This window comes from Terrapene carolina, unplaced genomic scaffold (assembly GCF_002925995.2).
Source record: "Terrapene carolina triunguis isolate 2854851 unplaced genomic scaffold, T_m_triunguis-2.0 Scaffold132, whole genome shotgun sequence".
Classification (NCBI taxonomy): Eukaryota; Metazoa; Chordata; order Testudines; family Emydidae; genus Terrapene; species Terrapene triunguis.
Window position 1 is genome coordinate 2,270,306 of NW_020664483.1, and position 23,528 is coordinate 2,293,833.

At 41.0% G+C, this 23,528-nt stretch overlaps 1 protein-coding gene across 2 annotated transcripts in view; it reads right to left on the reverse strand.

Moving 5' to 3' along the window:
* Positions 1–65: 65 nt before the first annotated feature.
* MAP4K3 (mitogen-activated protein kinase kinase kinase kinase 3) overlaps positions 66–23,528 on the reverse strand; it is a 114,441-nt gene continuing 90,978 nt past the window's right edge. For both annotated transcript variants that reach the window (XM_026653159.1, XM_026653158.1), the window contains 8 exons: positions 23,059–23,117; positions 21,783–21,886; positions 20,674–20,845; positions 16,440–16,508; positions 16,255–16,347; positions 13,190–13,260; positions 5,001–5,056; positions 66–1,443 (listed from right to left, as the gene is read on the reverse strand). In XM_026653159.1, the coding sequence (XP_026508944.1) occupies positions 1,356–1,443; positions 5,001–5,056; positions 13,190–13,260; positions 16,255–16,347; positions 16,440–16,508; positions 20,674–20,845; positions 21,783–21,886; positions 23,059–23,117 (712 nt within the window). In that variant the 3' untranslated portion in view covers positions 66–1,355. The remainder of the gene's footprint in view (positions 1,444–5,000; positions 5,057–13,189; positions 13,261–16,254; positions 16,348–16,439; positions 16,509–20,673; positions 20,846–21,782; positions 21,887–23,058; positions 23,118–23,528) is intronic.

Genomic DNA, 23,528 nt, shown 5'->3' on the forward strand with positions numbered 1-23,528 from the left:
TTTTTAGTCTTATGTGGAAATTAGTGCAGGTGGTAAGCTATCTGTACAACAACATGTTAAAAAAAGTTTATTTTACATTATATACATTAGGGAACATATTCAAAAGCATTACCAATCACAATAACTTAGACCATAAATCACTTTAAATTTAGTTTGTTCTTAGTGTATATTATCATAATAAAATATAAAGAACATATACAAAACAGAGCCAAATGTGTGCACTTTGCTAAAACTTGGCATTTACATACTCCATTGGAAAACAGCAAATCAAAAATACTTTTGATCAGAACTATGTTCCTGCAATATGAAGTAACCACTACATTGTTTGTATGAGGTAGTAACTAAATTATTTTGGCCATGTGTTAACACCCTAAATCAAGAAAATGGTCATGATAAGGCCAAAAAAAGTCAAAACATGACAAGATCTTTGAACCATTTCCACAGTGTGGAATGTTGTAGTTCATGATACAAATAAAACCATTTAGTGAAGACTCGTAATAATGCTAATTTTACCATTGCATACACTAGTAATTCAGACAACTATTGCAGTGTTACATTAAGGTACCAAATTCTGGGATTCATATCCATTCCAGAAGGTATTGTTTTCAAGCATAGAGAAGTAATCTTTACAGAATTTTACTTAAATATAAAAATACAGGTGTTTAATTGGTTTGTTTCACAACAAAACTACCCAAATAAACTAAAAAAAGGTACTCTGAAGCCCAAGTCATATCCACAAAGTCACAGCTTACCTTTGTGACTAAATACATCACAGATAAATACTTTGTGCAAAACAAACAATCACACCAGTGTAGTTGCATGAAAATTAAAAACAAGATTGTAATATGATTACAGCCTTGGTTACAATTTCTAAAAGTTGATTTATTTGTATTAGTAAATTACATATAATAAAATACAATAGTGATGTTAAATGCACTGTGTTCATTGCTAACATCCCATTTTATAAGAACTACACGTGAGAAGTCCTTAAAATAGTACCCCAATTGAATTTCTGCTTCCTCAGCAACCTTTACATCTGTACAGGTAAGACACTTGTACATAACTGAAGGATCACTATCTACATTAAGTCAGTGTAGGTCTTCAGCAATGTGTTTCACTGAAAAATACTGCATATATGTACAAAGATTACATAACAGTGAATTATTAAGCACTTCCGTGGTATAATATGCTAAGTGTGTCCATACCACTTAAACTAAATTATCCTCTTTTCTCTCATGCCACAATAAATTACAAAGTAACTAAGTCAGGTGACTGCCATTTTGTGCAATTTCAATCATCCATCAATGTTGCAGCAGTAGTGTTTTCTCGTCATGGTTAACTGCCAGGTATGATTCTCAGTAACTGTTTTCGTGTCCTGCCAGGATGTATAAGTTGCTGTTGGCCATAGGATGATCTGTTGGCCTACTCTCCAATACCACAACCCTAGAATTAAAAACAGTTAAATAATCTAATGAACAATTTTAACAAATACAATTTCAAATTCCCTGTCTGTAAACTCAGCCATCCTCTACTCTCACTTTCCTTCATGACTCGTGTGTAAATCTGGCTCTCACTACTGAACTCCTCACTCACGCTTTCCTCCCCTACTGCCTGGGCTACTGCACCTCTCCGCTTTACTTTCCCCAAATCCTCCTGCTCCTCAGACACCAGTCAGTGGACAACGCTGCTGCTCAGTTTTTCACACATACAAGCAGCACATCCACTTGACCCCATCCTCAAACAACTCCACTGGCTCTTCACTCACAAGGAGGAGGAACGGCCTTGTGGTTAATGCAGCACTAGGAGTCATTTCAGCTCTGCCACAGGCTTCCTGTGCAAACCTGGACAGTGTCACTGAGACACACTTTGACCTTCAACCTCCAACTGCTCAGTCCTCTTGAATTGCCTTTTTAATAGGTGGGTGTTCAAGTACAAGGAGCAGACAATCCTTAAGATGGAATTGCTATGGTGACATAATTGTCTGTTAGCTGACTATTCTGACTGCCAACCCGATTAAGAAGTATACAATATATTCCATGCCATCAGTTTAGCTCATGTTTATCTGATGGAGATGAACTAACTAGTCTTTTGGTCTATCTACTGCAGCGGATATAAATAATGAACCCAATATAGGGGGGTTGGGAGGAATTCAAAGCCCTGCTCTTGCACTTGAAATAGCTGATCAGCTTTTCTGGACACAGCAGGAGTTGTAGCTGTGGATAACTAGCCCTCTTCTGAAGTTCTGAGGAACCCTTCAGCAATTCACAAAATGATACCGCTTCTGTGTTTCAAATCAATGGTACAAAAACAGCAAATCTTCTCAGGTAACTTGGTTATCTCCAGATCTAAAGAGTCAAACATTTCTCCCACTAACTCCTGGATGCTTTGGTAGTCTGGGTGCTGGTTGCTATGCCATTATGCAGCTAAAAATTTCCTGTTCCTGACACACAACTCCACTGTTTTGTTGTCATTGCTTCAGCACCTGTCACTTTTATCTGTTTTTATGAAGCTCAGCAACTCTGCTAAGCAGAAGGCTGCATATGGGTCTGTGGTGTTGGGGGTTGTGGATTAAGAGCCCAAAGTATCTGCAAAAGTTACAGGAGACTTGTGACAGGAGAGCAAAGGTCTGTGAGAGGCGGGTATATGCATGGAGGGCCAGTCAGGGAATGAAGGAGCTTAGGGGTGGCTAGGCAAACATTAAAATTTAAACCAGGTTGGCAGCCAAGAGCAGTTACAATTAAAGCTGGGTGTTTTCCTAGTTGAAAATGTCTAGTACATAAAGTTTTCAGTTTGTTAAATAGGTTTTAATTGTAGTTCTTCCTGGTTGCCAAATTGGTTTAAATTTTAAATGACTACCCTCTCTCCTCACTGGCCTGCTGCCTTCCAATCCACTGACACTAAATGCATAAATCTGGGGTCTGTACTGCTTAAATTTAGGCCTAGCGTTCCACATAGAAAGCAATGCCTAGTTACTGTCATCGGAGAGGAGATACAATGGACTATGATGTTCACGGGGAAATATGGAAGAATTAGGGTGATCAGAGTGCTCATCCCTCAACATTCTCATCACTGTCGGAGAGATCATCGTGAATCTTGCTAACAGCACGAACAAAGCTATGTAAAGTTGTTGAAAGAATGGCCACACAGGTCAAGGATTAAAAGTCCTACACAAAAAAGGGTTCTGGCCACAAGGACACCAGAATGTAGGGAAAGCCCACGTGATGACTCATAACTGATCTCAAAATGTTCCTGTACCCCTAGAAGTAGAAGGGATTTCACAGAATGGAGAATTGTGCCAAATGAGCCTCTAAGCTTCTCAGCTTATGGAAGAAGCTAACTAGCCCTTTGATCCATCTGTTGCAGCTACAGATGCTAACCCAGACAGCTCTTGGTTCTTTCTAGGCCTCAGGACAGAGACTTCCCACCAACATCTGAGAAATAAGGCAGAATTTGCAGGGGAATTGGGCCCATTTAGGCTTATCCAAATATCCTGAATTCAATCAGGCAAAGTAACGGGTGCAGGCTTCAGACCTGACACCCACGGGGCAGTCTGCCCAGTCTACTTGGCACTCTCAGGAAAGGGTAATCAAGCACTTGTGAAATGTTCATATCAGAGGGAGTCCCCCGCAATCAAATCCTCCTTGGACTGGTACCAGTTCTTTGGTTTCTTAGTCACAGCTCCAAGGCCTAGTGCTGAGAAAACTTTTCTCTTGAGAGCAGCTAAAGTCCAAAAGACAGCTAAAATGTAGCTTGTAAAGGCACAGTGCAATATTTCACCTGTAAATCATTGTTGTTAGAAGAACTATGGGTGGTTGTGGGATCGACATGTTTGCAAATTCAGACCTGTGATTGGGTGCTTACAAGGTCCCAATAGATATTGCTCTTTTTGATAGTTCTGAGATGCAGTGCCAGGGTGAAATTCCCACAAGTGGAGACAGACATAGGCAGTTCTCAAAGGAAAACTAAGGTTTAACTTTGCACAGTACATGTATCATGCAAAGGGTGAAATTCTGCTGTCAGTATATATTACCTAAAACATACAACATTTACTTCATTAATAGCCTTCATAAAACTGCAGCACTGCAAAGCAGGGCAGAGAAAGTAGGAAGGTGTTGGTCCCTGTGAAGCTCCAAAACCTTGCAGGACAGTTACTGGTTGGAGGAGCTCAGCATCCTACTTCACTATTTAGTCCTGCAGGACAGGGAGACGCAGAGAGATTTGGGGCCATGCAAAGCAGGCTCCAAAAAGCAACAGAAGCGGAGGACCTTGTGGGGCTCAGAAAACAGCTCCTGGGCTGTGGATGTTGGCAGAACAACAGGCAGATCCCCCTGCTTTTGTAATGTATTGAAATTTGTATGTTTTTAATATTTTGAATTTGTTTTGAGGTGCAGATCCCATGATCTAATACAGCATAGCACAACTGAATGCAAAACCTGAAATCTATTGAAGTAAGTTCATGGAGGATATGTCCATTGATGGCTATTAACCAAGATGACCAGGGATGCAATCCCACGATTGAGTGTCCCTAAACCTCTGACTGCCTGAAGCTGGGAGTGGATGACAGGGGATGGATCACTTGATGACTGCCTGTTCTGTTCATTCCCTTTGAAACACCAGGCATTGGCCACTGTCAGAAGACAGGACACTGGGCTAGATGGATCTTTGGTCTGACCCAGTATGGCAATTCTTATGTTCTTATATGTTAGAACCCAAAAAGAGAAAAGTTTTGGAGCTATATAAGCACCTGTGAAATATAAGCTTATCCTGAGAGAAAATACTGGTAAACTCAGAAACAAAGTTTTATTACTCCTCAGGAAAGAGAGACAAGGAACATATGCAAGGAAAGGGCTAAGGGGGAAAAATAAGGAGACTAAAAGAAGCCCAGAAAAGAATCACAGAAGAATGAAGTACTAGTGAGAAAATACCCTTAAGAAATAAGAGGAAGAAAACATATATATTACTCTTTTATTTTAACAGACCATGTCTGGTACCGTTCATACCTGTCAGATCCAAGAAGCCTGAATATTCTCGTACTGTCAGAAATTTCCTGTGTGATCTATTTAATAAAAACATACAATAATTATTCATGTAGCAAGTGCAGTTATTTTTGACCAATGTATCATAACATTTATTGTAGCTAGAGAAAGGAATTAATGCTCACTGAATTAACCAACTTAGGGTAATTGCCAGTCTAAGTCGGTCAGAATCTGAGAATTCTTTAAATCTGTCCCTTTAAGCAAGGGCCAAAAGAAAGGACCATTTTCCAGAACTTTCTGCCAGATTATGCAAAATATGAAGCTCAGGGCACGTCTTCACTACCCGCGGGATAGCAATCGATCTACTGGGGATCGACTTATCGCGTCTAGTGAAGACGCGATAAAATCGATCCCCAATGGCTCTGCCGTCGACTCCGGAAATCCACTGCGGCAAGAGGCGGAAGCGGAGTTGACGGCGGCGCGGCAGCGGTCGACTCGCCGCCGTCCTCACAGCCAGCTAAGTCGACCTAAAATACGCAACTTCAGCTACGCTATTCACGTAGCTGAAGTTGTGTATCTTAGGTTGACTCCCCCGTAGTGTAGACCTAGCCTTAGTTACTTTAACTGGAGGTTCTTTGAGATGTGTGGTCCCTGTCTGCATTCCACAGGAGGGTACACATGTGAACCATGTGCCCGAGTGCAGAGATTCTAACAAGCAGTATCTATGGGCCCACACACAAACAGTAGATGATCTCGTGCTCCTGAGTGAGGGTATAAGAGGCCCTCATGGGTCAACACCCCCTCAGTTTCTTTTCTTACCACAGATTCAACCAGATCCAAAGCAGAGGGGATAGCGGGTGGGTAGTGAAATACAGACAGGGACCACACCTCTGGAAGAATGTCCAGTTACAGTAAGTAACCTCCATTTCTTCTATGAGTGGTGGTCCCTGTATTTATTCCACACACGGGTGATCGGCAAACAGTGCTCAGACTGGAAGGGCATGTGAGGACTGCAGATCCCAGTAACTTTTTCCTCAGGTAGACGGACTTGCGCTAGCTCTGACCATGCTAGCATGCCAAAAATAGCAATGCAGCTGCAGTGGCTAATGGCCCAAGTACACTCTTGCCCACCCCTGGGTATGTATTTGGGCAGCTAGCCCAAAACACCGCTCATGTAGCTGCGTCTACACTGCTATTTTCAGCACACAAACTCAATCAAAGCTAGCATGGGTATGTCTATCCAACCTGGAAATTACACCCCCAGTTGGAGTACATGCGTGTGACGGGTTGGATCACAGAAACCCCCTGGGAGCTGCCACCCGATGTGCCAAGACTACTTCTACCCCTGCTTTCCCTGCCAGCTGGGGGGGTAAACTCATAAATTTGGGTTTAGACCCCATTGGGAGTTGGGCATCTGAGTGTTAAAGACAGGAACACTTCTGTTAGCTGCTTTCAGGTAAACCTGCAGCTTTGGGGCAAGTAATTCAGACCCTGGGTCTGTGTTGGAGCAGACGGGAGTGTCTGGCTCAGCAGGACAGGGTGCTGGGGCCCTGAGCTGGCAGGGGTAGAAATAGTCTTGGCACATCGGGTGGCAGCTCCCAGGGGGGTTCTGTGATCCAACCTGTCACAAAGCGTATTCACAGAGGGAACTGTAAGCCTGCCTTCCTAGCTAGTAGTACGACACTACCTTGTGGCAAGAACGTCATTTTGAAGTCTTAGGTTTGCCACAGGTATTCAGATGGATTGTAGGGAATAGAGCTATGCCTACAGAGCCTGATCCAAAGCCCCCTGAAGTCAAGGTAGATCTTTCCAATGATTTCAGGCAGCTTTCGCTAAGGCTCATTATGCTGTGGAGATCAAGACCAATACCGCTAACCAAAATAGTGCAAAGAGAGAACAGAAAGCTTGGAAAACATGTACTGGACAAAAGCACTATTAAACAAAAGCATACTGCTATTTCAAAAACAAATTATGAGAGTACAATAAAATCGGTTAAATATAACACCACGGTAAACAGAAAATTTAATAGTCCAACATGTATTTGCTTTACAGGGTGCCAACACTTACAAACAGATTTTTTTGTGTTGCAGAGAAATCGTACTATTGTAATAAGCTTTTATTTAGGTGAGCACCAGGGCCCTGCATAAAACTGCTGGTGCATCAGTCTATGAGTTCAACTGGAAAAAAACCAGTCAAAATATACTCCCAAATTCACCAGCTGATTCTAGTTCAGCCTGTGTGTGTCATTTACAAATTTCTACCTACTTCTGGGAATAGAAACAATTCTTCCCTAGCTTCTCTCTCGGCCTCAAGGAGTAGCAGCTTGAATAGTTTTTGAAGGTTAATTTATTTATTTGCATTTAGGACTTATTGGGAGAAAGTTAATTCAAAGTAGTAAATTCTGCATTGAGTTCTAATAGTCATTCTTGCCCATTGTAGCAGTAAACCCAAAATGTAGGTCAAGTTCCTGTGAAAGTTCTGTCTCCTCAACTCACACATCTCTCCCTATTAGTCAACAGTTTTACTGCTCCACTAGAAGGCAGCCCCGATGAGAGGTCATGGCTGTGGTGACTTTTTAAGTAGCTAAAAACAATCCCATTCTGAGATTCAAATGTCAGAACAGAGAACTTGAGCTGATGATGTGTTCAGAGTGACCTGTGTTGCTAAGCAGATGGGCTTCCTATGTTTTGCACCAGTTAGAGCTTTGTCATGGTATGTGGGTTCATTCCTAGATACGATCTGTAAGTATCACTAGAAGGTAATGAATGTATGGATCAACATGGCCAAGGTCGGTGTCTGATAGGATCAGGTGTAGTGTTCTGGGCAGAACTTTTTAACGACTGTGGTTATTTGGGTATCTAACAGCAGTGAAAAGTCAAACAGACCCCAAATTTGCAGACCAACTTACCCTGAGGGTAGAAAGAAAGAAGTAAAGGCAGCAAGTTTTCATCAGACTGCATAATTCATTAACTCGCCTGACTGAAGTTATAACATATTATAAAGGCATATTTACAGTCATGAAATAAAGAACACTCTGCCAAGGGCTCAAAGGGTGGCTTTATGAGTTGTGCTAAAACTAAATTGAGGTCCCATCCCAGAAGTGGGTCCTTTACAGATGGATAAAGATTTGAAAATCCTTTTGTAATTTTTTGACCATACTACTGTATGTGCAAATACTGATTTATTATCTCTCAGCACAGGATATGCTGATATAGCTGCTAAATCAACCTTCAGCAAAGAATCTGAAATACCTTCAGTCTTTAAATGCAGTAAGTATTCCAAAATACACCAAAGCCAGTTCCGAACCTTCAGGTTTGTTCTGTATCCAACTCACAAACCATGCTAATTTAAATTGGTATCAGCTTCTGGTCAATTGTTTTCTAGAGTTAATGAGCACTTGAGACACATCTAAAGGATAAGCTCTTTCAAGGTCCATTAAAGTCCAACAGCCCATGCTGTCAGGGGCAGAGATAGGGGATCTGGAAGAATGATCTTGCTCTGCTACTGCAACACTAGAGCCAGTAATACTGGGAGCATCTTGTAAAATCCCAAGTAGCTTCATGTACCATCCTGTCTGAGCCACACCAGAGCAACTAAAGCCATTTTTGCCCTAACCTGTATTATTTTCTTCACTACTTTCTGTATCAATGGAAAGGGGGGAAACCTTTCCCCAATTCAGTATAAATGAGTCCAATATGGACTGCACATCCTTTTCTGCCCTTGTCCAGAACTGACGACTGTGTTGCGACAGGATATCCTCAATTGCTGAAGACCTTGTGTATCACTTCCTCTTTTACCAACCACTCATGTAACTGTATTGTGTCTCTCTGCTCAGTTAGTCTGCCCAGTTGTCCTTTGCTGATAGTCGCAGGGCTACTGGATAAACATTGTGCTGTATGCACCAATCCCATAGCCTGATTGCTTCATTGCATAATTATGATGAATAAGCTCCTCCCTGTTTGTTGATAGAACACATGACAGTTATATTGTCCATTACCATCTGAACTACCTTCCCTTCGATATGAGGAAGAAAAGATCTGAGAACCAGATGAATCACACTCAGCTCCAATATGTATAGCTGTAGTCTCCTTTCCTGGGAGTTCCAATGTGCCCTGAAGCACAATGTAGTTTAGATGGGATGCACCCAAAGTGACTGTCAATGACAGGGCTGGGCGACTGAATAACATTCCTCTTAAAACATTTGTCCTCTGAGACCACAAAGTCAAAGAACACAGTGAGTTTTGTGCATACCGTCCATACCAGGGCTGGAATTTACTGCCAACCAGTACTGCAGAGACCTCTTCCTGAGATGAGAGTACTATATGTCATACGTTATTGCTGCCATTAGAGCCATAAGCCCCAGAAGAAAAAATAACTGATTTCTGGGTACACTGTCAATGAAGTATGCCTATAACTGTCTGAAGCCTTAGAAATCGGTTGTCTGGCAGAAAGGTCCGGCCGTCCAGAGAATCGAAGACTGTTCCTATGAAAGGAATATCCTGAGTGGGGCATAACCATGATTTTGTCACATTTATTAATAGACCCAACTCTTTGAAGAGGGATGTTGTACATTGAATGTCTCTGAGAAGTTCCTTATGTGATGTTGATTTGAGTAGCCAATCCTCTAGATATGGGTAAACAAATATGCCTCGTCTTTCAAATGAGCTGCTACAGCTGAAAAGAACTTTATCAAGTCCCTGAGAGCCAGTGTAAGGCCAAAAGGGAGACATTCTATTGAAAAGGTCTTTGTCTTTCCATGAAGCAGAGGTATTTGCTATGGCTTGGTCTTGCAGAAATATGAAAATAAGCATAGTTGAGATTGAGAGTTTCAAACCAATGCAGAGTAGATCGGGAGGCTGTAATGAGAACTCATGGAGGACAGATGAAGGCCCCAGGGACTGAAGAAGGGAAAACATAGGACCTAGCTTTAAAAAGGGGAACAAAGAGGACCTGGGGAATTACAGACCAGTCAGCCTAACTTCAATACCCAGAAAGTTACTGGAACAAATTATTAAACAATCCATTTGTAAGCACGTAGAGGATAACAGAGTGATAAGTAACAGCTAACATGGATTTGTCAAGAACAAATCATGCCAATCCAACCTAATTTCCTTCTTCGACAGGGTTACTGGCCAAGCAGATGCGGGGGAAGCATTAGGTGGGACATATCTTGATTTTAGTAAGGCTTCTGACAGTCCTATATGATGTTCTCATAAGCAAAGTAAGGAAATGTGGTCTAGATGAAGTTAATATAAGGTGGGTGCACAACTGGTGAAAAACCGTACTCAGAGTAGCTATCAATAGTTTGCTGTTAAACTGGTAGGGCATACCTTGTGGGGTCCTGCAGGGGTCTTGTCCTGAATCCAATACTTTTCAATATTTTCATTAATGACTTGGATAATGGAGTGCACAATACAATATTTTGTTCACGTTGACTGCAGACACGGCTCCCCGCAGCTCCCAGTGGCCGCGGTTTGCTGTTCCCAGCCAATGGGAGCTGTGGGAAGCGGTGGACCGCAGCGATGTGCTGGCCGCCACTTCCCACAGCTCCCATTGGCCAGGAACGGTGAACCATGGCCACTGGGAGCTGCGGGGGGATGTGCATGCGGATGGTCAATGTCAACAAAACGTCTCACGGCCCGCAATCAGATTACCCTGATGGGCCGCATGCGGCCCGCGGTCTGCAGGTTGCCCACCACTGGTCTAAAGGTTCCATATTCAGGAGTAAATCCTGCTGTAGGAGGCTGAAACCTAGACAAGGCCTCTGGTTGTCTAGCTCTATCCTGGCCCTCTGGTTGTTGATACAACCTCAAATATGTTACTGATATGATCAGCAATATCCCTGGAACCAGCAAGTGAAGCATCACAAACAAAGGTAGTTTTACTCGGAGAGCCTGAAAGGAAGGGAAGATTCCTGAGCTAAATGAGGTATTACTTCCATACTGTATCTCTTCAGATGTAGGAACCTTAGTGAAGACATTTGACAGAATCTTTTTTCCTTTCCATAGAGGGTCTTTCCCAGGGATCCAGACCATTGTCCATTCCAATGGGATGAATTTCTGCTACTACTGTATCCATATTTTGCAGTTCCGATAATGGCTGCGTCTTCAACACTGTCTTCGGATCCAGCAGAATTAACGGATCCGCAAATTGAGGTCTCCGTTTAGATCTCTCTCTTTGGACTGCTTTCATTTTTAGTCTGGGAACCAAAGTAGACAAATCCCAGTCTGACAGACCCAATGTCGAATAACCCATATGGGATCTGGCCTACTAACAGTGGTCATCTTCTCTCTAGTCATAGTCTTCAAAACCACTACAGATGGATCAGATGGCTTTTCTCATGGCGTAGCCTTTGTCTCAGAGGCCAGTGCCGATGGCACCTTGCAGGTTTTTGTCAATGAATCCTATGTCCCGAGCACCAGATGTGCTGTAGGCACATGAGAATTTCAGTGCCAATTCTGAGTCTTCATAAGCACCTTAGATTTAGCAGCCATTGAACTTGGAGCTGACATGTTTTTTGCCTTATGTTCTGAGCTCTGGGACACCTCATATCCAACAGGTCTGTCCTTACATGCTGTAGGAATTAACGTACTGCAGACAGAGCATCTGGATAGAGAATGTCCCTCGCCAAGACATGCCAGACATCTTACATGGAAGTACAATGCAAGAAACACTGCCAGAAAAGCAGCACATCTTTTAAAGCCCAATCTTCTGTTCGTCAGATCCATGACTAACACTAACTCAGCTAAACAATTAATTATCATTAATACATAATTATAATAATCCAATATAATAAACTACACTAATCATTATCAATCGCATTTTTAGGAGAAAAGCTCCAGATCAAAGAGATCCGAAAAGGATTGCTTCCATCTGATGCTGTGGTTGGAAGGAACTGAGGTAGGCAGATAGTACCATGCTCCCTTTTATAGCCTTGCCCTCAGAAGGTTAGGGAACGCTGATGAGAGATATAGGATGGGGTGCGTGAACACTCCTATGGACACTCTTTGGAGATAGTTCCAGCATATAGGCTGCAGAGGCCAGCACAATCCAGGAGTAAAAATATGCAGAAGGCACTCAAAGAATTAAAAATAGACTGATGAATTGTACAGAATACATTTTTGGCAGCTCACAAAGACAAACCAAACACCAGTCAAAAAAGTATCAGCATTTTTTCAGCATGGTCACTCATTGGATATTCTACATAAATAACGTGACTAATGAAATGGAAGATCTAAGTTTGATATGATTTAAGTATATAGATGATTAACTGTATTTAAAAGTGACTTGCTCACTCTCTCCACTGATGTTTACTATTTGGCAATAGGAACCTGAATTTCCTAACACTTAATGCTAAAGTTGAATGCATGAGCACCCAGTTGTTGGGAAATCCCAGCTGCTGGTGTTAATAACTAGGGGTATTGAAGTGATTCTTTGAATAGATATTCAGATGATTTTGGCTAAACGTTTCCCCAGTATCCATTCCAAACTGAATACTCAAGTCAGTAGCATTGTGTACTCCTTATATTTTGCTGCAGCAGCATGGTTAACTTTGTTATTCTTTTCTGCCTCTTCTTATGTTAGGAACAACACGGGTGGTGTCAGATCCTGGGCCCTGTAGCATGTCTCTTTTCATGATTGAGAGGCGCGAGAAGGCACTATTTTCCCCAGGCCGTGCAGCTTTTCTTTTCAAGGCTGGAGGGGTAGAGGTTTCACTGCCTTTTCAAAGCATACATAGCTCATTTAACAGAGGTGAATTCCTGGTCTGTGCTAATTCATCTTTTTGGACCTGATTCTCCACTGCTTTTCTCCCCACATGGCCATTTACACTTGTGCAAAGTGAGTGTATAACAGTACCACACCAGAATGTAATGCCTCCAATATACCTAATGTAGATTCCACAATATTCCACTAGGGATGAATCTGCGCCTTGGCATTCTGTTCTTTGGAACAGTAAACTAAGGTCCATTTGTTTTCTGTGAGGGTTTTCAACATTTAAAGGTTAGTCTTGGGATGACAAGCTGAATTCTTCTGGTTTATCCTGAAATTTAGATATTGTTGAAACAATGCTTAAATTATCTAGCTGTTATGTCCAACAAAGAATCCTATTTAAACTTATTCAATTCAATAAAGCAATATTCATTTACTCTTATTCTTGTTGCATTCTAACTGAATTAGGAGCAAAAAAATTGTGGGGAAGATATTGCACTCACCTCATTTGACCTAAAACTCCTTCCTTGCATTCCATGCTTCCAGAAAGCTAAAACACTGTCTTGTAGGCAAACTAGAAGGAAAAGAACACTTGAGTTAATTTTGGTGACAACCCCAATTTATTCTTTCAAGGCAAAAAATATTTATTACCTTCCTATCATGGCAATTTTACATTCTGTCTGTAGACATTTTATAATTACACCAATTCCCTCACAAAAGATCCCAACATGTTTCACCAGAATGACTTAACCCACCTCAAGCTGGTCAAAAAAGAGCTTTACAAACACTGTTCGTTAATATGAGCCCTGTGTTATTTGTAAAATATTAATTCATTTTCTCAAAGAGTTTAAATCTTTAGAAAATGTGCAAGATTTCCAGGTACATAAGCACTGGAACTTTACAAAAACTTGCATTCTACCTTTTCCTCCCAAAGTCAAGAAAACAGCTGAAAATAGTCTACAATTAAAACCTTTTTATTTTTACCCTCCTCTTCCCATCCCCTCCCCTCATTTTCTTTATTGTCTTAAAAAAAGGCAGTTATATCATAGGTCCCAACTGCCTTTTAAATTACATTAAATTCTAATTACAGAAGCAGCAAAGTAGCTTTTTAAAAGAGAGTTGTATAAATCTACTGGGTAATAGTATATTAAGGATTTAAAATTCATTTTCAAGAGACAGAATGACTTTCTTTTTTACCCTAACAGCCACTCAATGCTCACTGACAGAGGGCCACTATCATGTAACTCATATCAGGCCTGACACACTCACTAATTCCAACACACTGTGGTAATAATATGGATCCAAAAGGTATCTTGTAAGATATATGTAAACGGGTAAAATGCCGGTCATGAATATCACTGTGCAATGTATGCACTGGTTGTGTATAAAGAATTGAGTGTGTGCTGGAAATATGTTCTTAAAATGAGTTTTGGAGGCAGTGTATAAATCAAGCCTGTCAGACAAAGGAATGTGGATTCCCTTGTCTGACTGGCTTGATTACAGGCATAGGACAATAAAAGTACATTTACATATAAGGTAAACAAAGCAATCGTGCTAACAAGCAAGGGAGGAAACAGCATAGAAAGCACTCCAGAGACAGAGTCTGCAAATCCAGGAAGTCTTCCTGGTTCTGGAAGCAAAGACAATGGACTCTAAGTAATATAAGGGGAGGAAAAAGGCACTTAGGCCCTGTCTACACTTAAAATGCTACAAGGATAGACACTACCTATGCCAACACCAGCAAAGATAATCCACCTCCCTGAGACCCCTGACCGATGTACTTAAACCAACCTAATTTTCTAGTGTAGAACAGGCCTTATTTATCAATCATTTAAGGGACAAAACAGGCCAGAGCTCTTGGAATCTGTGAAAAGTGGATCCTTGAACAATGTGGGGGGTTGAAGTCTCTGGGAACTGACTATAAGCAATAGAAATTGACTGAGACCAAGACTGTAATCTATTAAGATTCAGATACTAGAAAGTGTGTTTTATTTTGTTTGTAACCATACCTATCTTTTTTTCTCTTGCTTAGTATCATTTAAATCTTTGTTCTTTATTAATATATGTATTCTTGTTTTATTACAAAACCATCTCAGTGCTGTATATTAAACTGAAGTGAGAGTCTTCAGCTAACCTAACAGGTGGGATGGGTCTCCAAGCCTGGGCTCCAGTCTGAGCCTGAGCATCTCCAGTACCTTTTTAGTCTGCAGCCTGAACCCCATGATCCCGAGTCAATTGGCCCAGGCTCTTGGACTCTGTGCCATGGGTTTTCTCTTCCAGTGTAGACATACCCATAGAGCCTTGAGGAATTTGCCGGTGAGTTAGAAAGACAGGTGTGGCAGGAAGCTGACATCCAGTCTAATCTCTAGCAAAGCTCACTCTTGCTGAAGCAGAGAGGTAACACAGTGGCTTGTCGTTCTGAGCGTCATGAACAGAATACCACAATAATGTGAAGTGCATTTTCAGTTCCCAAGGGTGGGAATGAAGTGTGTAAAATAAGTGCATCCATTATGAGAGTAGAAGAATTCCAAATTGTCAATCTATTGTGGAACAAATTCTACGTGACTCTCCTTGATTAAATTCTGCCGGAATCTGATAGAACTAATTATAAGAGAGACTGACAGTAGCATTATTGCCAGGCAACATATCATCCACGTGTCACCAAAATGATCTGTGGCAGACATGGCACAACATGCGGTCTCAATAAAAATCCCCAGAGATCTTCCAAGGGGTACACATTTTATCTGTGTGTTACCACAGTAGGCTTTTGGTAGAAACAGGGGGGGGGGAAATGGTACAGTGCTTTCATGAACCCCATTTGGGAACAGAAAAGGGAGAGGATGATGCAGAGAAGTGAGGAAGTTGCACTACTCCACTATGCCATAACTATACTAATAATATCTAGGTCTTATATAGCGGCTTTCATCCATAGATCTCATTGCACTTTACATAGGAGAGTATCATTATCCCCATTAAAGATGGGTTAACTGAGGCACAAAGCGGTGAAGTGACTTGCCCAAGGTCACCAAGAACCCTGATCTCCGGAGTCTCAGTCCAATACACTAGGCCACACTGCCTTCAACTAAGGAGTTAAATTAATTTTCATGAGACAGTGATGTGCCATATACATTTAACAAGGGATTTACAAATTTAGTAAGAAAATAGAGGCTAGTTAGCAATGAATTTTACTTCACACTTCCTGCATTTGCAGTGTTGAGACTGAAGTAAACAAATGAACTGCATGCATAAATGAAAAGAACGAATTAGCAACAGGAATAATTCACAACGAGTTTGAGTGGCCTGAGTACAGACTTTCTGTAGAGACAGAGGGTCATAACATTACCAGACCATTTAGCCTAATCGGAGGGAATTCTGAGGTTACTCTTCCATTCTGGTCCCTCTTTTGGAAGCCTATCAGTCCATTGAATGCTCAGCCCAACTCGTCACCACACAATAAAACATAGGAATTGATACATTTCATGTCAGCAAAGTCTTGAAAATTACTATCTTTAACATTGAGTGCCAAATTAAACGAGCTACACCAAGTTGAGTCCAAAACCACACTCACCTATTGATTCAATCTGGAAATCAAACGTGAGCTCTGATGACAGTTTTCGGCTAGATTTTAATCTGCCTTGTAGATTTACTATTTTTATACAGCCTAGAGAATAAACAAGAGGTGTCACTTAGCCATTGCTCTCAAACAAGTGACCTAATTTGAATGTGTATATTTGGTTCATAACTAAAACTTACAATCCAGACACACTAAAATGGTATCTCTTTCCAGCTGTGTTAAATGTACAACGCTCGCCTGCGTAGTGTCTATAACAAAAATAATTACAGTTAATTTATATACAACACAAATTACCATCACATTTGAATGTGGAGATTCTGAAGTTCAAAAGGACTTAAGGTACTGTTGTATTTTCAACTACAGAAAGATTTTCTTACCCGTGAAATTTCTCTTCTCTTAAAAAGGCATGTCCACTTACCCAACTTGTTGGCTGTGATGGAGGCAAATGAAGCTGTAATGTTAAAGTATTAATATTACAAAGCAAACTTGTGTTTAAGTTGCTGTCCACCGTCACCTCTTTGTCTTTCAGTATTTTTGCTTTCCATAAAATATATGTGTTTCAGATTATTTCCTCCAGAGGTGTTGGTTCGCATTTTTCCAACTGGAATCCTGTTCTAATTTTTCTGCCATTGTTTCTAAATCTTGCTAGGACTTTTGGACTGTTCTCAGTCCTTGCTACTGTTTGCAACTTCTCCTTCATCTTCAGATTGTATATGCTATTTACAAATTGTTAATGAAGACAGTTTGAACAAAGGAGTGAGAGAGTAACCTTTCTTCCACATTAGAGCTGCAGTGGTCTCCATCACAGCAAATGGGGGAGATCTGACTCACAACCTCAGATCAGTGGACATGCCAACTCAAAAGACAAAATATAATTTCTTTTAGCAAGATACGATAAAAAGCAACTCTTGCTAATTTGGTATCTATACCACGGCATTCTAGGAACCTTTCATACAACCAAGTGAGAAACTAATTCAGTTTCTATTAAAGATGAGAAATTAAAACATGTTACATAAAACACTAAAAGCAGCTACGAATCACTCGTAATTAAGAACATTTTAGCCCCATTTAAAAAAATAAGTCAAATCCTTGGTCCTGCATAAGATAAAAAAATGAAAGAACTCCACATATGGGACAGTAGAAATGTGCTCACTGAGGCAGTCTCCTGACCTGGTTACTTTTGAGTTCAAATTTGAGATTTAGATTTTTATCACAACCTTCACTGCAATCTAGATCGGCATCTGAACCAAAGTGGTGAAAAACTGGTCTTAGAATATTTCTGCCATTTCTATCCCCTCAGCCTGGCTCCCTGACTCACTCTTGGATTCTGGGATTGGGGCCCATTATTTTCAGTATTATTAATAATTGGTAATACTTAGCTCCGATATAGTTGAGAAGCACAATACAATTTTATTGTAAATACTTTCCTCTTTTACTCTTGTATAGACAAATTGTACTCTGATCCCAAAGGATACTCCCTTATTTTTGTATTAACAAAAGAGTCATCAAAGCAACTGTCCCTTCGGCTGGGTGAGCCATGACTTCCCCTCCAGTGAACTGCAGTCACTCTTAAACAGCTGGAGGAGTCACTACAGCAAATCAAGACATTACCCGCCTCCCCACAAAGCTGAACAGACAGGCCTCTGTGAGGCCTGGAATACATCCCTGCACATGAGTTAAACCATTAATGATTCAGCCTAGACCAAGGGCTTGTCTACACTTACCTGAGGATCATGCTGCGGCGATTGATGCATTGGCGGTCGATTTCGTGGGTCTAGTGAAGACTCGCTAAATCGACCGCCAATCGCTCTCCCGTCGACTCCTGTACTCCACCTGATTGAGAAGAGTCGACGGGAGAGTGTCTCCTGTCAACGTTGCGTAGTGTGGACCCCGCGGAAAGTAGATCTAAGCTATCTCGATTTGAGTTACGCTGTTCATGTAACTCAAATTACGTAGCTTAGATCGACTTTTCCCTTTAGTGTAGAAAAGGCCAAAAAAGATTTTAAAACAGTAATAATATCTGTGTAAAATCAAATTAAATGGTGGAAAGAAATGTGCAGTTCAAAGTATGAGAGTATTTTCATGGGCAATTTTTCTAGTTATGGAATAGAGAGCAAAAGAGTACCAGTTCAACAATATTAAAATCTATTCTTTCATATTTCAAAAGATTTTTTTCATCTAAAGCATTCTCACATCTAATGAAAAATGGGGAAAATACATAACAATGCATCACAGCCTTTCGTGGCAACAAGCCTGGGATGACACCATAACCAGAACCCACCGTGGTACTGTCTTTGGTGTCAGTGTAGGAGGAGGCTGGGAACTCCATTTTCTATTTCCTGCCTTTGCCCCCTTGATGATGAGAGAAGACTCCTCACTCTGTCTTCCTCTCTAATTTTTTGGACAAAGAACTCCATTCTCAGCCTTCTACCCATGTAGGGAACATGGTAGGCTGAGAGGCTGCTGTGTTCTCGGTGCTGGTCAGGCACTGGGTGCTCTTACTTGAGAGTGCGGAGAGCAGAACTGGGAGCTACTGAAAATGTAATACATACCATTCTCCCTGTGACTTAGCTGCCAGAACCAGAGGGATGGGGGAAAGAAATTAAAAGAGCTACCTCTTCACCACCACCCCCAGGGTGTGTGTTCTTTGCCATTTCATAGGAATTGAGTTGGCTCTGCCTAAGACCACACACAGTGAAGCAATATGTCACGTGGGAGTCTCAATCACACGCCATCAGGCATAATTGTCTCTGGAGAAAAACGCACTTTCAGAGCCAATAATTTGGCCTGTCAGTCACAAGAAAGTGTATGCATTTTCTGACTCATGATCATCACACAAATGGAGCAAAGACAATTATTTTGTAGCATATCATTTAAACATTTCCAAACAAATGCCAAATATATAAAATAATAATCATTTGGTGTAAGCTATTTAACCGCCACATACTGTATACTTTTCTCTCTTCTCAAAGATAGTTTTTGACTGTGTTCTCAATGTCCTGTCAGCGGAGGACAGGGGAGACTGATTTAACCATGTGGTTTAAAGTACTGCCAATATAATAAGGAAAGACGACCTGCCAACAATACAGATGCACCAGAAGGACATACAAATGACTAAAAAAGAATTCTAACGAGGACAGGTGCAGTAATTCAGAGAAGTGTTAAACTGTCTAAGTTAAAAAACAAAGGGTATTAAGAAGGAAATAAAGATTTTACATTTACAGAGACATATCATTGATGCAGACAATACTGAAATAAGACTAATACAAAGGATACATTTTTAAAGAGTTGCTTTTCAGTGTTCTACTTTCATCGACTATCTTAGGAGCTACATAACCCCATGTATCAATCTGAAAATGGACCTCAAAGTTCACACACACAAGTATTACAGTATTAACTGGCCATACACTGCAGCACTTGTGTAGTTGCACTTCTATATACATTAGAAGTTTTTCAGATATTCATTTAAGAAGCAAGAAAATCAGCAGAAATCTTTCTAGTGAAAATAGCATTTTTTAGTGAGCTCCACAGGATCGTATCAGTGAGGTTTGTGCAAAAGTACTGAGGGATGGCAACTTACAAGCTCACCACAGATCAATGGGAGTGCGCCATATTACCTTCTGCTCTGGCCACAGGGATGACTAAAGCCCTGAGACAGAGCTACTTACTGCTTCTGCATTGTGGGGCTGGGACCGGGACTGGCACCAGGCTCATGACGGCAACTGGTTTTCAAGAGGGTGGGGAGCAATCCAGAAAGGTGTCTCTCCACCACCCAATTTTCATCTTAAGAGTTTCTGCTGCTGCCTCTGTGCACTAGCTCCTCATCCAAATGGCACTCACGCCAGCCATGAGGATCAAAAATAAGTGGTGGCTTCCGGATGGAGACTACAGGGCACATATGCCTTCCCTCCTCCCGATCTTCATGGGAAGAGGAAGGGGCAAGTACTTCCTTCTCAGCAACAGTAAGGTAACTGCCATCTTGAAACCTGCTCCCTGCATTTGGCCCACAACATCTCATACCAACTGCCTGAGAAGAAGGCAGGCAGCCTGAAATTCTATTAAAATCCATTAAAAACACTATGTCAAGAGAACAATGAAGTTGCAAAGTGAAGCGCACAATTCAAGAAAGGCCTAACTTACGGAAACACAAGCAACTTTTATTCTGTCCCGTGTGTTACACTCAAACATTCCAAAAAAACCTCACTCCGTCAAAAATTTTAGCCTGGAAGGTGAAAGTCAGAAAGAGTTCTGGACAACTGGGAGTCCACTTTACGTGGAAAACCCAATGTAACTAATTATGGGACATTGTGTCATTTCCATAATGGAAACTATGGAACCTAGCCGTTACAAGTGCTCTAATTATAATAAAGTAAGATAGCAAATAATTTGGGAATCCAATCATAATGCACAAACCTGTTTCTGTAAACCAGGAAGAGGTAGAATTTGGGTTGACAGTCTCAAACTTCACCACCTGGTTGAAGTCTCTCCCTCTACTGACACCAACACAAACTAAGGGGAATTCTTGTTCAGGTACTACCAGCATTTCAAATAATCTCAGTGGACAAGGTACAGGGAAATCTATGTGCTAGATTAAGAAACAAAAAAACGGTTAGATAAAGGCAAACAAGTTACAAAGCAAACAATTTAGTACACATCACGATTAGTCATCTCAACAGCATGGTAAGTTGGCTAAAGTCGTTTTGCCATTCATCGTTAGCACACTTATGTAACATCAATCTCATTTCCTGGGATCATAGTACTTGGCAGATGTGGGAAAATCTGATTTATGAAGATTTAGGTTCTTCATGAGAATTTTGTTATTAATATCCAGAATCTGAACTTTCACCATCATTTTTCTTATGGCTGCTTGCAAGAGAGAGCCCAGATCCTCTGAGTGACATCACCAGTTGGGGAGGTTTAAAACTTTTGTTTCCCCTAGCTGACCAGACTGTGGGTGCTGCCTATCCAAGAAAACATGAAGCACTGTGGCCTCAGTCCGGCAGATGTCAGCTGGGAATAACAACTATTTGATTTTGGAGCACCCAAAGAGTCACGCAGTTCAAAACAAATGAGTCATCTTCTCCCTTTAGGTTTGGCATCAAGTGAGAACTATCAATGTTCTCCCCTCAATTCTCCCAAGGCTCTGCCCATTGATTAGCCAGAACATTCTGACTGTATAACTATAAGACAACACTGACAGACAGAAAAAAAATCAACCTTTAGACTGGATATGTGCAGGGAAAAAGGCTCTAAATAATGTTTAGTTAGCATCTAGCAAATGTTTGGGACATTTTAAACTGGTATTTTTCAAATGATGTAAGATGAATTTTATTTTTCAAAATGAGTTAAGCAGAAATGAACAGAAAATCTTATAGGGACATAAGAAATTATTTACATTTTGGTTACTCAACTAATTTTTTCCAAGATAAAAGCATCTGAAAAATCCACATTTTGTATTAAGAGATTGAGTCCTAAAGGGAAGGTAGGACATCTGCTTGTGGACATCTTATTGTAAGGTTTACCTTAATTAACATAAACTTCTGCATCAGTTCAACCCATTCTAACAAGACAATGCTGGACTGTAGTGCTCCGCAAAGGTATTTGTGGCCTGTGTAAGGATTCCTCACTGCCAGAAAGAAAAGGTAAAGTTAGTTGCTTAGCATAAACATTTCACATCTAATTTAACACAGCCTTTGCAATTCTGAAAGTGCCAGATATGAAAAGGGACTCTGAAAAGTCAAGTTTTCAAACTACATACAACCCTTAGATTTTGGGCTCCTAGGAATGTCTTAAGAGTTTGGAAAACACAGCATTTAGTAGGGGCTATCACAAACATCATAATAAAACCATATTTTATATACCCAGCTTGTTTTAATACAACTGACTGAAGGTTTTTGACTGATGAACAGGACTTAATACTTTAGGGCTGCCTACAGGATAGTTATAGCACGGACACTGACAGTCAAAGCTTCCCATTTCAGAATGTTGGTGTGCCCCAACTATTTTTTAATTATCATGAGGAACCTCCTCTAGTGTTAAGACTTTGAAGAAAGGGGCCAATTATAATGGCTGTTCTTATGACAGTGACACTTTTCCAACATGAACTGAACAGAGGCCAGCAATCATTTAACAATTTACCAGTCATTACCAACTGAGAGTCGCTCAGTAGCCTTTCAGTCATTAGTGTTCTAAACCAGGTTTTCCTGCCTTTTATGCACATTTATTGAACAGTAACTTTTCACTGTTTGTATCTCTCTTATACTGCAGTGTTGACTCAGTGGTTGGTCCACTGGACCCTCACTGTACTTTTGTATGGTACTATTTTTAGAGAACCAATGCCGCCCTCGTAGATCTTTCTAGCACCCCAAGAAAATTTAAAACAAACCCCCCCCCACGGTATCGGTCAATAACAACATGAACTGCAGTGGGCTCACAATGGCCAGTATTAGAAGTCATGGTCCATGGCCTGATGGTTCCTGTATGTCACTCCCCCGGAGAGACTGAGGTTTCTCAAGAAACCGGACATGCATTCTGCTGTTCTGAATTTGTTGTGAAATGTGAATAATTATGAGAGGGAAAAGAGGAAGTTTTCACTTCCTATAAATGTGAGGGCTAATCTGGTTGAGTTTACTACCTGTAGATGTCTACAGCTTATTTCTGATGACAGGAGAAACGTGACAGCCTGATAAACATTCTTCTCTCCTTTGTTCCTCCCCGGGTAGTGACTCGTTACAAATATCTCAACACTGTAGCCATTTATTCCTCTTACTGACATTTCCACTGTACTTCTTTACTTACCAACGCAACACTTCTGACACCATTTGGTTTCTGGAATTTTTGTAGACACTGCAAACTTCCTAAAGGATATAAACACAGAATTATTAATTCAATAAAACAGACTGAATCAATCTGCTTCTTATAAGGACTTTTAATAAGGGAATGATATTCACCGAAAAAAACTAAAATAAGAGAACTATTGTACTTCACTGTACATTTATCTTCCTCAAAACAGTATGTTTGGCACCTAGACATACATTAGGTGGGTCTTCCCCATTAAGGTTCAGATATAGTTCAATTCGATTTACAGCAAGTAGACCTACTAACAACTGCCCCCCAGAATATTTTACTCAAATACACCTCTACCGCGATAGAACGCTGTCCTCGGGAGCCAAAAAATCTTACCGCGTTATATGTGAAACCGCGTTATAGCGAACGTGCTTTGATCCACCGGAGTGTGCAGCCCCGGCTCCCCTGGAGCGCTGCTTTAC